General features: G+C 37.9%; 1 protein-coding gene across 1 annotated transcript in view; it reads right to left on the reverse strand.

Moving 5' to 3' along the window:
- LOC139122554 (disks large homolog 5-like) overlaps positions 1-14,010 on the reverse strand; it is a 114,151-nt gene extending 100,141 nt beyond the window's left edge. The window contains exon 1 of the mRNA XM_070688044.1: positions 13,383-14,010. Coding sequence (XP_070544145.1) covers positions 13,383-13,671 — 289 coding nt within the window. The 5' untranslated portion in view covers positions 13,672-14,010. The remainder of the gene's footprint in view (positions 1-13,382) is intronic.
- Between the last annotated feature and the right edge of the window lie 1,382 nt (positions 14,011-15,392).

A 15,392-nucleotide genomic window follows, 5' to 3' on the forward strand; every position in this document is an offset into this window, starting at 1 on the left:
CGAGCGTGAGCGTCGATCCTGCAGACTGCAAACGTAATTCTCATCGATCTTGCAAATCTCGCGAGTTTGTGATGTCATCCGAGATCATAAGCCCATGTGCAACTCATCGAAGGCAGCCATATTTGCATGGCTCAGTCCGTAACGTCACGTTAGCCACAGTCCCTCCATAGGGACCGTGCATTAGGTAACCGACTTAGCTGAGTAAACATGGCAAGGAGCTTGAGGGTAACCAAGGACAGCAGAGTACACTGAAGTTTTTATAGGAGGTTAGAATTTCGTTTGTGTATTCCTTCCAAAAGCAAAACAACCTAATTTTAGGCTCGGTCGGACTTGTATCAGGATGAGAACACGTGAGTGTTATGGTGATAATTTTGCCATCGATGAATAAATGTATGTCTCTAGACTCGCTATGTTTTCGTTTGTAATAAAAGTTATGAAAAACTGTTTCAGATCTCTTTTCCTTTGAGTTTTTTGTACGAAAAAATCTGAAAAAATGCTCCACAAACCTGAGTGTTATGGTGATAATTTTGACATCGATGAATAAATTTCAAACATGGGGCCCGGGGGCACCGACGTCCTTTGTGCCTCCTTACTGTTTATTATTGCCATAAATGTGAAATCTGGCAAAAAGTCAAATTGTTTGGACATAAATGAAAGTTAATGTGAAAGTGAATCAAGAATAAGAGATGGAACTCAATAGGATCAACAATATCTAAAACAGGAAACGGTGAACTTATATGATACAGAAGGGGAGAAAATTTAGCCACAAACTATTGTAATATAATGGACAATGGCTAATCTAAACCAAATTACTTAAACTGGATTGTTGGCATTGATTACACATGTATTTATTGTCCATCAAATAGAAAATAAATTTGGGCCATTGACTAAAAAACATTTGCTTGTTACACTCACCACACTTGTACTTAGTATTTGGAGTGTACACCTATTTACTACAATACAATGATAAAAAGTTTGGACTCTGAAGGTCAACAGTGCATCTTTTATGTATGAGACTAAATAAGCTTACCCCTCAAGTATGTATAGGCCAAAACAATATTTAATTTTGAATTATGTAGTGCAGGGAAGGACATAGAATATGGTGAAAAGCAAACTAAATATAAAAACTGAATATACAATTATATGGAAATGTTGTTTTACAGTCATGAGTATCTAGTGTGTGCCGAGAGACATATTAAAATTGGACAGTATCATCCTGACCAGAGTTTGTCTGAGTGGTTGTTTCCTTCTGATTTTCTGACACGGTGATAGGTACAAAATATTATGTTATTCACCATAGTTAAGCAACATAGCTTGCATTTTGTTCACAGTAGAACTGAGTTTTACATGTAAGATAACTTTCTCATAAACTGTAAATTCTGGCTTGTGGCAGCTCAAACGTCGCAATACTACATTTTTTGATATGATATGGAGTGACTTGCACACATATGCAATATGCAGTGACATCGATATATTCATAGTAAGAGTCTACTACATTCAAGCATAGTGATGTTGACAACTACATGCATGCCAGTGCACGATTTCAAAGTAGCCAGGAGGAAATTCTAATACTCTTTTAGTGGAAATAGGCCCTATAGGTATTAAACCACAGTGAAACAAACAACATTAGTTATCATGACCTTGCTAAAGTGCAATCTCGGATCATGTATGATCTGATGATCATGCCAAATTACCATGTCGGATTATGCCGTGATTCTGAAGTGCGCGTAAATCGTCAACATAAGCACACATAGACTCTCGCCAGTCGCTTGTACTGCTTGGTCTCGCGTAGCTTTCGGTATTTATACAAGCTCGTGCCTTCGGCACTCGACCTTGCGCCTTCGGCGCTCGATCGCCTACGTTGGATTACTACCGCAAGTGACTCCGGATCCGGTCAAAAGAAGGCACGAGGACTGTCGACAGTCTAAAGCACACACTGTCTTCAACAATGATGTCAAAATCAATGCACAACTGTCGAAATTACCCAAAATAAGCAACAGAAAACTTAAAGTTATCGCTGTGTCGAAAGGACAGTACATCAACATAAAACGACGCTAGTTTGTTATGACATGGAGGTAGAAGGACAGAGCGAATTCTCTCGCTCTCACCCAGCTATTACTAACTTCCCAGGAGCTGGTCCTTGCAAAACAACGCTAACTTGTTATATGCGCATGCGCATATTAAGGAGAGACCCATTTGATTTCGGGGGGGGGGGGGGGTATGCAGGAAGTGGGTATGGGAACTTTTTTTGTCAGAGAGACAGCATTTTTTAATTTCAACTGTCACACCTGCATCAATTTTTTTATCAAATGGAGTAGCAGTGCAATTTTTCAAATTTAAGCCAGTGTTTCACATATCACAGGATGGTTTTATATATTCATTTTACATTCCAACGAATGAAAACAAAATGGAAAGTCTAGTATATATACAACTTTAAATTATAGAACACTTTTTGGCAAATCAACAGTGATCAGTACTATACCTGCTTTTCTTTATAACAGTCAATTCCTTTTAAGTTCTCAGGGGAGATGTTATCTTTTTGTGGTCAGAGAAACAAGGCTCACACATTGTATTTCATTATATTTGTTGTTCCTCAATTTTTCTTTGACAACTTGTAATCTTTCTAACATATTTATGTTGAGAGAATAATATATTGGTTTTTACACTAGTTTATTGACTCCTGTCTTGTGTTTTCAATTTTCACAATGTACAGAAGTCAAATAGTCCCATCTAGATATTGCCTGTACATTGAGATATTGCAACAGAAATCCAGAAATATGATTTCTTGGGTCAGAAAAGGGAAGGAAAACATCGAGTGCACTGAGGTGTAAAGTAGTGAATGCTTATATCATAAGTGCTGGAAAAAAAAACACATGAGAATTGCTTGTGGTAAAAACATTTGCGCTGCCTATGGCAGCATGCTAGCAAAGAACACATGAGAATGAATTTCCAAAATTTTGCTCATTTCAACTGCATTATGACAATTCCTTTTTTATTTATTTCTGTCTGTTATGAGAATTTTTTTTCTCAAGCCATTACAGGCTTATTTTTTTCTTTTATTTCACCTGGTGACAATTTTTTTTCTCAAAATCCTCCATACCCCCCCCCCACAAAATCAAGTGGTTCTCCCCTAAGTGAGTCCCTGACCTATGCGGGCCAGTGGATTACTTCCTCAGTAGAACTGATATGCCTGCCGGTACCATCATTCTTCAGTCGATCAAAGGCGCCTTTCGTACCAAAAAATACACGACAGCCGCAAAAGTGCAGCACTGTCAACGTCATAACTATAGAATACATTGAAATGCACAGTGAAACGTTCAAAAACGTAAAAAATGTGCCCACACCGAGAAACAAGATGGCGTCCGATTCGATTCTTCAACTCAGATTTTGTCCTAGAGTTGTGCGCATGCGCAGACGGTAGCTTTAACGAAAGCGAGTCAAAATCAAGTAAATATAAAATAAAAATGGATAAAAATATTGTTTAAAAATAATAAAAGGCATGTATCACCAAATTTTGAACATTTCTGACGGCATTTCAACTATACGAACACCCATGCCAAATATCACAATAATCAAATCAGTGGTTTTGAGGAAAAATTGAAAATAGTGGTTTTCACAAAAAAGCTAAAAAAGTGACTTTAAAATATTCAATCAAAAAAAGAAAAAAGACCGTTTGAGATACATGCCAAAGTGACCACCAGACCAAATTTCAGAAAAAGTTACTGAAGCGTTTCTGAGATACCTGCGTCCACAGCATACGGCCCACTGTATGCAACAACAGAGGCCGCGTCATCACATTAGTACTTTGGGCCAAAGGCCCAAAGGACTAAATGAAATCTTCATAATTGAAATCAGTGAACTGTAATAAAGTTATGGTACACTGTCTCAGATCTCCTTTCCTTTGAGTTTTTTATACGAAAAAAATCTGAAAAAAATACTCCCCAAGTGCCACCAAATAACCCCATTTTAAAATCGCTGTTTTTCAAAAGCTCAACGGCAGGAGGGGGACACCCCCCTCCTGACCTCCCCCCCGCTGCGGTCGCTTGTGGTGCTTTGCACCACGTCTTCCGCCCTCTTCTCAAAAAATCCTGGGGAGAACACTGTATGATATATATATATATATATATATATATATATATATATGATATATATATATATATATATATATATATATATATATATATATATATATATATTATATATGAGACATTATGTTTAAAGATTTCAGACCTACCATCATCTTTTTTACCAATTTTGACAATCAGAATCAGAAAACAATATGATCATAGAGACAAGTTGGGGGTCACTTGACCAGCTGTTCCTGTCCTTTTGTACATTTTATTAGCTTTTGAATTCAGAAACTCCCAGAAATAACTACACAGCGTGTGATGGCCTCCAGCACTATATTGCAACAATGCGTTCCAAATGGTTTAGAATTCCCTTTCAAATTTTTCTGTAATCTGTGATGCTATAGCTAGAGATACTTCGTTTTTCAGACTGCAATTGTCTGATTTCTCCAGGATCACCACAGCAATTTAATCCATTCAACCCAAATTCCCTGTCTACGACACATTTGAGCCGAGACTAAATCTAAATGAAAACTGTCACAACAACTGTGGTAACTTTGAGAATGAACCACCTTACAGTCGACAGATGTAGGCAAGCAGCGTTCACAAGCAGAGTCAACTCTCACAGAAAAAAATCTATAAGAACCTAACACTACTGAGCTCATCAACTACCTTTCATCTCCTTTGTCTAGTTACTTTGGAAACAGAAATGTCAGGCATTGAACAGTCCCTCTATCACCAGTGACAGAGGGACTGTGATCAGTGTTGACTCCTGCAAAGAAGTATGAACCAAAAGATCGTGCTGTGAAAACATAGAATCAATATTGTGGGGCAGTGTCAACTCTTTGTGACTGATATAACTCTTATGATTTAATATGTGAGCAAAAGAAGCTAGACTGAACTCTTGGCAAAGAAACATCTGACTCAAGATTGCACTGCCAAGCCCTTTAAGATTGTGACACAGCATCACTTCTCATAGAGAAATGAGACCGACCAAAGTTTATAACTGTCGATCCGAGATCCAAGGATCAGACAGAAGATCACATCGATGCTGGAAAGAAAAATGGTGAACATTTCCGACGGGTCAAAATGTCGACAAATCAGTCCATATAACCAGTCCAGTGAGACAAGTATCGTTTGGTTACCACGCCGAATGGAGCCATTAACTTTACAAATGTGTCTAGTCGTCTGTACACCCACACAGGCACTGACATCACTCCACCTGTCTCCACTAAGTCATCAGTTCCTTGTGCTGTACGCTAAATCTTATTTCTTATGGATGGGGAATTCTATTTCACACAAAAAGAGGCACAACAGAAGCATGCCCACTCAAAACCCTGTGGAGACATTCAAATCAAAGTTCAAAGTTAAATTGCACCCAGGAGCATGACATAAATATCATACTGTTGAAGACGACTTTATTTTGGGGTTTAAAATTTAAAATTTCCATACACTTAGGGCGGAGTTCCATTCACCTTTGGATATAATGATATGCATGTTGCACTGAAATTAATAAACATCGTCAATATTGGAATTTATTCAAATGATTATCAACATGATTTTTGAAATCTGTCAAAGTGTTGCCGAGTGATAGTTATTGTTGCAAGCTTCCAAGAACATGAATTTCCTTTACACATACATACCCACACACACATCTCAGACACAATTGTGCAAAACTGCATGTGACAATGTGTCTATATATTTACATATATTTGTGTATATATATGTGTGTATATATGTATGTACGTATGTATGTATGTATGTACATGTATGTATCTGTATGTATGTATGTATTCAAATATATATGTATGTATTCCTGTGTATATATGGACATATATCGCAAATTGTATATGCATAAATTAATCTATGTATATGTACAGGGGTGTATGTATATAATAATCTATATATTTGTGTATGTAACTTGTTAGTCCTCACCACGTTTCAGATTTATTATCAATTTCAGAAAACATGTACTACAATTTACAAAATAGCTTGCATAAGCAATTTTCACTTTTGCACGACTATACCTGATATTTACAGGCCCTCCATTACTGATATAAATATTGGAAACAGTATAAATATCTCCCTGGGAGCATTTGAATTATCAATTAAGTGCCAGTTACTTCAATTGAAGAGGACAAACACAGCTGACTTCTACATATAGGCTGACTTTTTCTCTTCAGATTGGACCAATGACAAAATACCTAGCACTCCATGTAAAGGCTATCTTTCTCAGCGATGTAATTTTGTGTTAATTTTTTATTCCAATTTTCCACTAATCACATCACTATAAGATCAATAAAGCAGACAATATGGAGACTCTAAAATTGGAAACTCGTCCATTAATTTTAATGAGTGTTTTATCATCAGATCTGCACGACAGATATTGCTTTAAGTGAAGTTCTTTTGAAATAAGATTTTAAGCAAACACTCATCTTTAGAAACTGAATGGACGGAATATCGTCATTTTTAATTTCATATTTCAATATGACCAAAATACAATGATGCTTGCCTTAAATAATTTCAAATTTGATTTTGAAAAATATGAGCAAGCAAAAGCATTTTCACTTTTTCTTGACTGATTTCAACCGAATGATTTTGAACATTAACCTGGACAAAGATGAGTATTTTGTGACAACTTTGCACAACAGCTGCAGACAAGGGTGTTTTCTGTCGGTGGGTCAGTCATCCATGATTTAATTATCCTGGGAAGCCAAGTATCTGTGGCAGATGGGGAGGTCAGCTACAACAGTAACATCTCACACATGCTGTTAGAACAAGTTGAAACCAGTTTTTCTTTCCACAAACTTCAACAACCTAAAGTCACACATCTTCAATTTTCACACGATACACGCAAATATGCCAAAATATTTTCACAATTCTCTGCCATGACATTAATTAACATCACTTGTTATGACCAATTGCATCTTTCATTTGTACAGACAATAACAAACCAAAAATTCTTTTATGGAAAATCGAAAATTACTCCTGTTTTCTGGACAATTATTGTACAGCAAAATTTTGCTTGGAAAAATCCTACTGGCTAATGTAAACTGCTTGTGCCAATTTGAGAAGAAACTTTTTTTACCACAGATTATAATTTTCTGAAAGTAGAAAGGTTTCTGAGCAGAAACTGTAACATCAGTAGTTTATTTTCAAGTTTATTTATCAGAGGAACTACAAACATAAGCCACTGATGAGATCACTGGGACTAGAACTCTCAACAAAAGTGTACTTTGGGATAAAATTAAAGACCTGTGCGTGACCTCACTCACGGCCTTGTCTGGAGTCTCTTAAGTTGGAAGAAATTGGACATTAAGTAGACAAAGATGGCCACAATAAAGTGAAAATGGTAGCAGTTATAACCTAGTAAAAATCTGCCCGACATTAGCTCCCCGCGTTCTGTTCTGTATCTTGCTTTCTGGGAGGTACATGCCTCAAATGAACACTGACGTAAATGGTGAAATGCCGGATTAAACTTTAACAGTGATCATTTTTGTTTTGGTGTGAGGTAATGTCCTCGTGGAGGGTAAGGTAAGGGGGGTTTTAAGTTGATGGGGTAGACTGAATCCCCACTGTTGACAGATGGCGTGATGAGAGAGATACGCTGGAAATGGCTCATTTGAGCAGTGGATCGTATCAGCCAGGAGACATACACTTGAGACCTTGGGCAAAAACCTCACAAATCTTGACAAAATGCTGGCCAGAACTCCTGACAACCGCCTCGCTAATGGGAGCCTCCTGTAATTGACACTTAAATCCTCAATAGCCAGGCAGTCCATCAGAAAACACGGACTTCGCGTGCACCAATAATGGGTACCGGAGAAGTTCAATTTCCAAGATACCCTGCCCAGTAATCTAACATTAGCAGTTGAAAGCAGAGTTATGAAAGAACACTGCATGCAAAAAATGAAAAAGAAATACGAAGTTCTGTTACGAAACAGGGAAATTCAAACAATTGTTTAACTGTATTGCATATCAATGACATAATTATTGTAATGCAAAATTAGCAGGGTGTTATTTTGGAGACTTTAATATGTACAGTAAAAACAAAGAGTTTAGAACGCTACAACTGGGATATATGACATGATAACCAGCAATTAAACTTTTTCTACGATGACGCTGACGTCAATGTCACCCTTCCTCTTCAATGCCAGAATGAAACACAGATCATTCTTTGTGTCTGTTTAGAGTCAGAAAACCAAAAACATAGTTGGAAATAAACTAACAGATGGATTCCAACTGAGCTAACTCTTCTAAGCATTACATCATGCGAGTGTCAGCATTTACGTGAATTAACCCTTGGACTGTACCTCCCCCTTGTCTGGATACTTGATGCATTCTGTTTTGTTCCAAACAATGGTCGGTACTACCCGAGCTCTGACTTTGGGCAACCCTACACTGACAAAGGTACCAACATGCGGATGGCACAGGTCAATGCACCTTGTTATTTCTTTAATTGGCAAGCACACTGTCCGTGAAAACAAACTGCCAATCTCAAATACTATAGAGACAAAGAACAGATACACAAATATACATAATCAAACACAGTAATACTAGTGACTAGTGTAAAACTATTTTCTTTCAGTTGCATGTGAGCACAGGCATAGACAAATTATATGCATATACTCTGATACTCAGATTCTAAAACTTTAGAAATCATCTATTCTCTATCAAGATTGGTCTCAACTAGTCCTCAGCGTTACCTGAAGCTAACATTATGATATCTTTGGACCAGTATTGCTACGTTCTTTCTCTGATTCATGTAAAGTAGAGGCTACTAGTACTTTATGTCTGTCACATCAGAAAACATGGCCAACAAACAAAGCCCAACGCCCGATGAGAAATTTCAAAATCCTCATAACCAAAGTGAAATTTGCAGTATATCAAGTTTCTGTCAATTTCAAGATACACGATTTGACTGTAGCTAATAAAGGAGCCAGAGTATCATAATAAATTAATAACTGAATTAACTCAATTACAGAGTATTGGAATTGTAAGGCATAACTTAAGTTTCAGTATATTTCTAAAATATTGTGACAACAATCTTAATTACAATTCACAGAGTGAAATCATAAGGACACAATGTTTGTTTGAGAGTCCATACAAAGAATTCTGAATGCTGTGAGTGAATGCAATGGGCAACAACGTACTGGTAACTAGCTTCACAATACTTACACACATGGCAGTCTAGCTACAACCTCCATATACCGACATGTATAGGACACAAACTGAGAACATGAGTGTTTCCATACAACCCCATAAAATTATAAAGGAAATCCAGTGTATGACATCCTCGTATTGTAATAGTTGAAGTTCTTTCTGAGTACTTTCTGAACACTTTATCAAATAAATAATTTCTTTAATAACCCATTTCCCTGCCCATTTACAGAGTGTACTAAAAACCACATTAGGGCCAAAATTCCACAATTTGATAACAATCAGGGTTAAAACTTACAACCTTTTATTCCTTGAACTTTACAGAACATCTTGGGTGCACCTAACAGGAGTAGAGAAACTGACTTGCCTTATGGGAGTTACATTCTATGCTTGTGCGATGTTAAGGGGTCTCTTTCACAACATAAATAGAATACAGCCCACCAGAATTACACCGATACTAATAGGGCTTCATGTGGACCCAGTTTTCTACAGTACAACAACAGTTTGTAATCTGGTAACATGAAGTGTGACTGGAATTTTCCAAAAATTCTAGCACTGTCAGTAACAATAAAATATTAAAAGATCACAAAGTCTTACTTCAATTAAAAAGCAACAACCATTTTATCTTGTGCGAAAAAATGCACCTTGGGGACAGATTTGAAGAAAATTGTAAGTCCTTTAAGCACTATCTCTTTATGAGCATGCTTTTAGGAATTTATTTGAACATTAAAATCAAGATAGGGTGCTGACTATTGTTTTCACAATTCAAGAATCCACCTGACAGATATAACTGTAGGGACGGTAGCCATTTTGAATTTCAGACTGGTAAATTTACAGTGATTTCGTTTTCTGATTGGAAAAACTTTCTAAAGTGAACCCTCCTTTTTCAATGTGTGACAAATGTGTTTGAAGTTTCCTTGAACTTGGATTTTCGAAGTGTGTACGACAAAGATACACGTCTTGATCTTTGATGTACATCTATGCACACCCTACGATGTTTAACAGTCATTACAACTTCAGTCTTTATACAAAAATTGTTGTTTGCCTTTCCGACAAGAAAAGCTAGGCAAGCTTTGCTTTTTTATAGAAACACAAGAGGCAAAGATTTTATGTCACCAGGAAATATTACAGAAATACACAGAACTATCAGAATTGACGCACAAAGTTTTCACAATACCTGGCTGGGAAATGATTCTTTCTCTTTAATCATTTGAGAACCATAATTTTTCCCTCCAAAATTTTAGTGCAACATTTTGTAATTTTTTATGCCTTATTCTGTAAATTTTTTTACAGTTTTGGACTGAATTTATATGGTTTCCCATTGCTTCAAAATTGTTTGGGTTTTATTCCACAAAGGTGACAAAAATTGACTTTGGCACTAAAAGGACTAATCAGGATGTTGCATTACTTTCAAATTTCACTTTAGAAAAAAGGGTCCTGATATGAATTACAGTTAATTGATGATATAATACCTATTATGTCAAAATTAAAATTACCAGAGTGACAATAATGGGGTATTGCCACCAACAATTCAACAATTCATATCTAAATGATCCACAGTAATTAGAGAAAACAATGCTGGAATAATCCCAACAATTATATCAATGCAATGCAAATAAATCAGGTTAGCTTGGTGGGGAGGTCTATTTATTTATTTTGTTCAATGAACTGAAGCATTTGAAGTACTAATACCCAATAATTACTTCCAATATCCATGGCTGTTAACAGAATCATTAATAGCTACACACTACAGGGTCTGTACTTGATACAGATTTCAATTATGCATAAACTGTATCATTGCAAACTCCCACAAACTGATAGCCAGTATGAAATTATTTTCAAACGTTACAAAAGCCAAATATTGTACTTCATTCTATGCATTTTCTGCATCTGTGGAAACATTTTAGATGGGGTAGCTATTTACAATCTTGTTGACGGGTTTTGGTGTGATACAATGCTGCCTTGTCAACTTTTGAAGTTTTGAATGTTTGTACATTTTTTGACAACTTCACTGTATGAAGTGAATACACACTAGTCCATCTTGGTAACTCATTCATTAAACTATGGTAATAATTTATCCATGGGAAATTGGAAAATTATTTCTGTTTAACAAATAAATTACAGCCATTTTCTTCTTCAATCAATTGCCAATTGATGCCTTAAGTTTACAGAATATTACAATTTCAGAGCAATTCACTTGTTGATTCTAAGCTATTGAAGTGAGGTACTGAGATTATTATTGGTTAGGAGTTGATGATGAGTTACAAGCATCTTTTAACACTTATAAATTTGGATAAGGCAATAATTTTAAATTGGACATGTCTGTCAAAGTCCAAAGAACTCTTAATTCCACGAAACCAACGTCCAACTGACTGTCTTTCTGAACAGTCATCCGAAGAAATCCATCAACAAAAACGATCACCATCTGAAAATGACTTCAGCCTTGATCCCCTACAGGATCCACCCTCTAAAATAACGGTGACCTAGGCCAAGTCATTGTGACACAAAAAAATGGTATTAAACAGTTACCAATGATTCCTACTGTATAAAACAATACAGGGAGGAGTTTTTTCATTTGTTTTTCACAGAAACAACTGAGTCAGCTGGGTTTTCAGTTTTTGAAACCCTTTTGACAGGCGACTCCCTCAGTCCCACACATGTCCTTTGTTTGATTTGAGCTATACCACCACAAGTTCCTATCTGGGTTTTTTTTGTGTAAGTGTCATCATCACCCCCACCAAACCTGTCAAACTGAATTCAAGTTAAACCAAAAGCACAACTGTTCAAAGTGGCAGTAATCCGTAAGTACAGATCAAGGCTTATCCATCCTCCCCACGGTAGAACTACAACATCCGGCAGCGATGCAAAAAGTTTAACTATGAATATGTACAGATTTCATTCACGGAGGTGAAACCACATTTTAGCCCTTGCAAAACGGTCATTCTAATCTGTCAGCTGTCTGATCTCAATTGCCTATCCATCCAAAACACAAGTGGCATGATTGTTTTAGAATACAGGAAACACTGTCAAGTTGCCAAGATTTTGCCAGGAAATTATTTTTTATAAGAAGGATATCATAGAGGGAAGTATTAAGAAACAGTAGAGTAATACTATGCCTGGCTAAATGAACACGGGGATATTGAACTAATATTATTCAATTATAGAAGTTTGAAAATTTTGAATAAGATCACAATATTTGACTTATAAATTAGAATTGTGCCGTTTCCATTGTCCTGTAGACTGCTCTATGCCCGTAAACAAGGACTAGTTCTGTTGGAGAACTAACAAGCACTACAATAGGTCGCTGTTTACTGAATTGGAAACAATAGTGACACTCCAACTTGTGACAATTTGCGGTGACCTTCCGCTGTTCAGATCCTGGGCCAAGTCCAAAAATCACACATTCACTGGGCTGGCATGGAAAAAAGAGCTCGGCCAGATTTCAGTGACAATGAACTCGACAAATAACCGCAACTGACTGTACACTCTTGCACGAACAGGCTTGCAAGGGACAGGAGCTGTCAGGGACAACTGACTCTGTTGGTCCAACACGACCGAAGACGAGTTGAGTCACCCGGAATTATGTTTTTGCTGTCCAATGGCGAACTGGGAGACACTATGGAGGTACTGCTGAAATAACGGGTATACCACCTTTCACGACAAATACCAGGACCAATTAGCTCTCTGCATGGGGTTATAGACAACACACGGCAGGGTTGAAATTACAGAAAAAACTTAATATGGAGGGTGACTATCTCCAGCTGGCTTCAAACTCTGTAGAGAAGTAATTTCAGCTCCACCCCGTTTCATTTTGTCATGGTCCCAGTGACTGGGGAGTACTATGGCTTCTTCTGTACCTTTCAATTATTCATTCTGTGAGTAGCGTGTTTTCAAACACCACCTTAAAATGTGAATCATACACCAAAACGAAACATCAGAGGTGTGCCGTGAAATGCAGCGGGCGACGCAGAATATCGTAACACACAAACTCGATGGCTGTGCAAACTTGCTGTTGAAGTTTCCACAGAGTTTGTGACTGGTCATTGCAATGCTCAGAGTTCAAACACCACTGTCACTGCACACACTGAGTATGAGTATGACAGTCGGTGTATATATAAACCGGTTTGTTGTTCCAATCACCAGCCTCGTACTTACCTACGTTGCTACCCAGAAACATCACAGTCAGCAGATGTGGATACGTGGTCTCCAAGGCGAGACACAGCGATTTGAAGGCCTGACCCCCTTTGATCGGCAAAATATCCAGTAATTTTTCCACTTTGCCATGTGGGGTTCCCATTCGTCCGATTTCTTCGGTGTCTTTCGGGCTCAGTACACCAGAATTTTGAAGTATGGGGTACAGGCGTTCCACTTCGACCGACTGAACAAATTTAGTCCGATGTCGTTGTAAGAGTTCCTTGTGTTTCTCCTCCATCTTGCTGAGCATCAATAATGCTTAAAATATTAACAGTTACCGAAAGTTGTGTCTGTCCAACGAACTATTTGATCACAAATATGGTTGGCCATAGAGGCAGCCATCTTGTCAGTTGCAAAAGGTACAGTTGGAACGGTTCTTCCGCGACCCAACACAAAACCCCGTTAAAAATCACTCATTTGACCACGCTGTTGGTGTTCTAAGTCATTGGTTACCCTCTATGTGCAATGGTAGGCTAACACAGGTTCCCGATCGTGAGAAATCTTGGCAGTATCGAGGATATCGGTGCTACGTAAACGGGTTCTTTCGCCATCTTTCTCTCATTTGGCATGGTAATGATAACAGCTGCTGGCTGTCAATCAAGTACCCAACTCTCCGTATACGGCGAGCAGGTGTTGATTACACTTCCGTATAAGGCAAAGCCCCGCCCCTTGCACAGGTAACTTCCGCATGTAGTTGATTTGTCCTGCTTTATGTATTGCCGCTTCATTTTCCCACAGTTTGTGGCCGCAGTCTATTTCGAAACTCGAAAACCCTCCAGTCATGCTGCCTTGCACAAATTGTAATACACAATTGAGCACCGAGTGTTTATTATTCGCGGTGACCGAGAGCGGGCGGCGGTCGACCAAACTCTTTCAAGTGACCCTACCGATGATAAGCAACTTGATAAAGGGGGATGACAATATTGTCTGTTGCCAACTGTACATGCTCATTAACGAGAATAAAAACATCGCTCGTACTTTATTGAGTACGATAGCGGAGCGTCTTTAACATTTGACATTTCTTGGGTAGGCGTTTGTGTTTACACCCGTCGTGTTTACGTTTGCGATGATGACATCCAGGGTCCAAAACACCGTATAACTTCGATGGGAAAAACAAACACGTGAATAATATCGCAGCTACATTAAAATTGCCTATCACGTCTTTTGTCGCAGGGTACGAGCAAACCTGGATCAAAAGGCTAACGAAGGCCTAGATTTATCTGCTGTAATTTGCCTGACTGTCATCCCTGCCTGTAAGTTTTGAACAACGCAAGTGAGAACTCTTGATTTGCAAACTGAAAAGAGTCGTTGCATCGGATAATGAAAGCAATGGTTTCGACAAGCTTCATTTCAGACGATATCGAACGTCAAGACTTTTTGAAACCGTCATCTCCCTCCTCCAAATTAGTCGTTGGATTTTTTTTTTCATGGGCGCCTGTTTGCAGCTGGCAAATATTACACGATGTTCATCCGGTAATATTTTTAGTGAAAGTTGTCAAATTCGTAACACAAAATTCTGGACAGCCATACCTTTTCAACTCAGTGTAGGCCTAAGTCGAGAACAAATCAACCGTAAACGAACAAAAGATGTTCAGTCAAAATCATCTCCGATATATCCAAAAGTCCTCTTGCGGCATCTTTTACTTTATTCGTAGGCCGCAACATGGAGCTCCATGGCCGCAATAAAAAAGTTTCTAGGGTCTGCACTTCATCTTATATAAACACATCCAACATATAACAGCAACAACACAAACAACAAAATTTCAAGGTCTATTTATCGAATGTTTTGTAAACAAAGCAGACATTATATGATATGTACACAAACAAAACATAACCAACGACAAATAGGTAGGAATTAGAGTGCCTGGTCGTAGACAACGATGTATAAACGCTGCCATGGCTGCCATGACAATGAATGTTCTGCTTCTGAATACAGATTTTGAATAGCAACAGACAACGAGAAAAGGACGT

The sequence above is a fragment of the Ptychodera flava genome, chromosome 22 (genome assembly GCF_041260155.1).
Source record: "Ptychodera flava strain L36383 chromosome 22, AS_Pfla_20210202, whole genome shotgun sequence".
Classification (NCBI taxonomy): domain Eukaryota; kingdom Metazoa; phylum Hemichordata; class Enteropneusta; family Ptychoderidae; genus Ptychodera; species Ptychodera flava.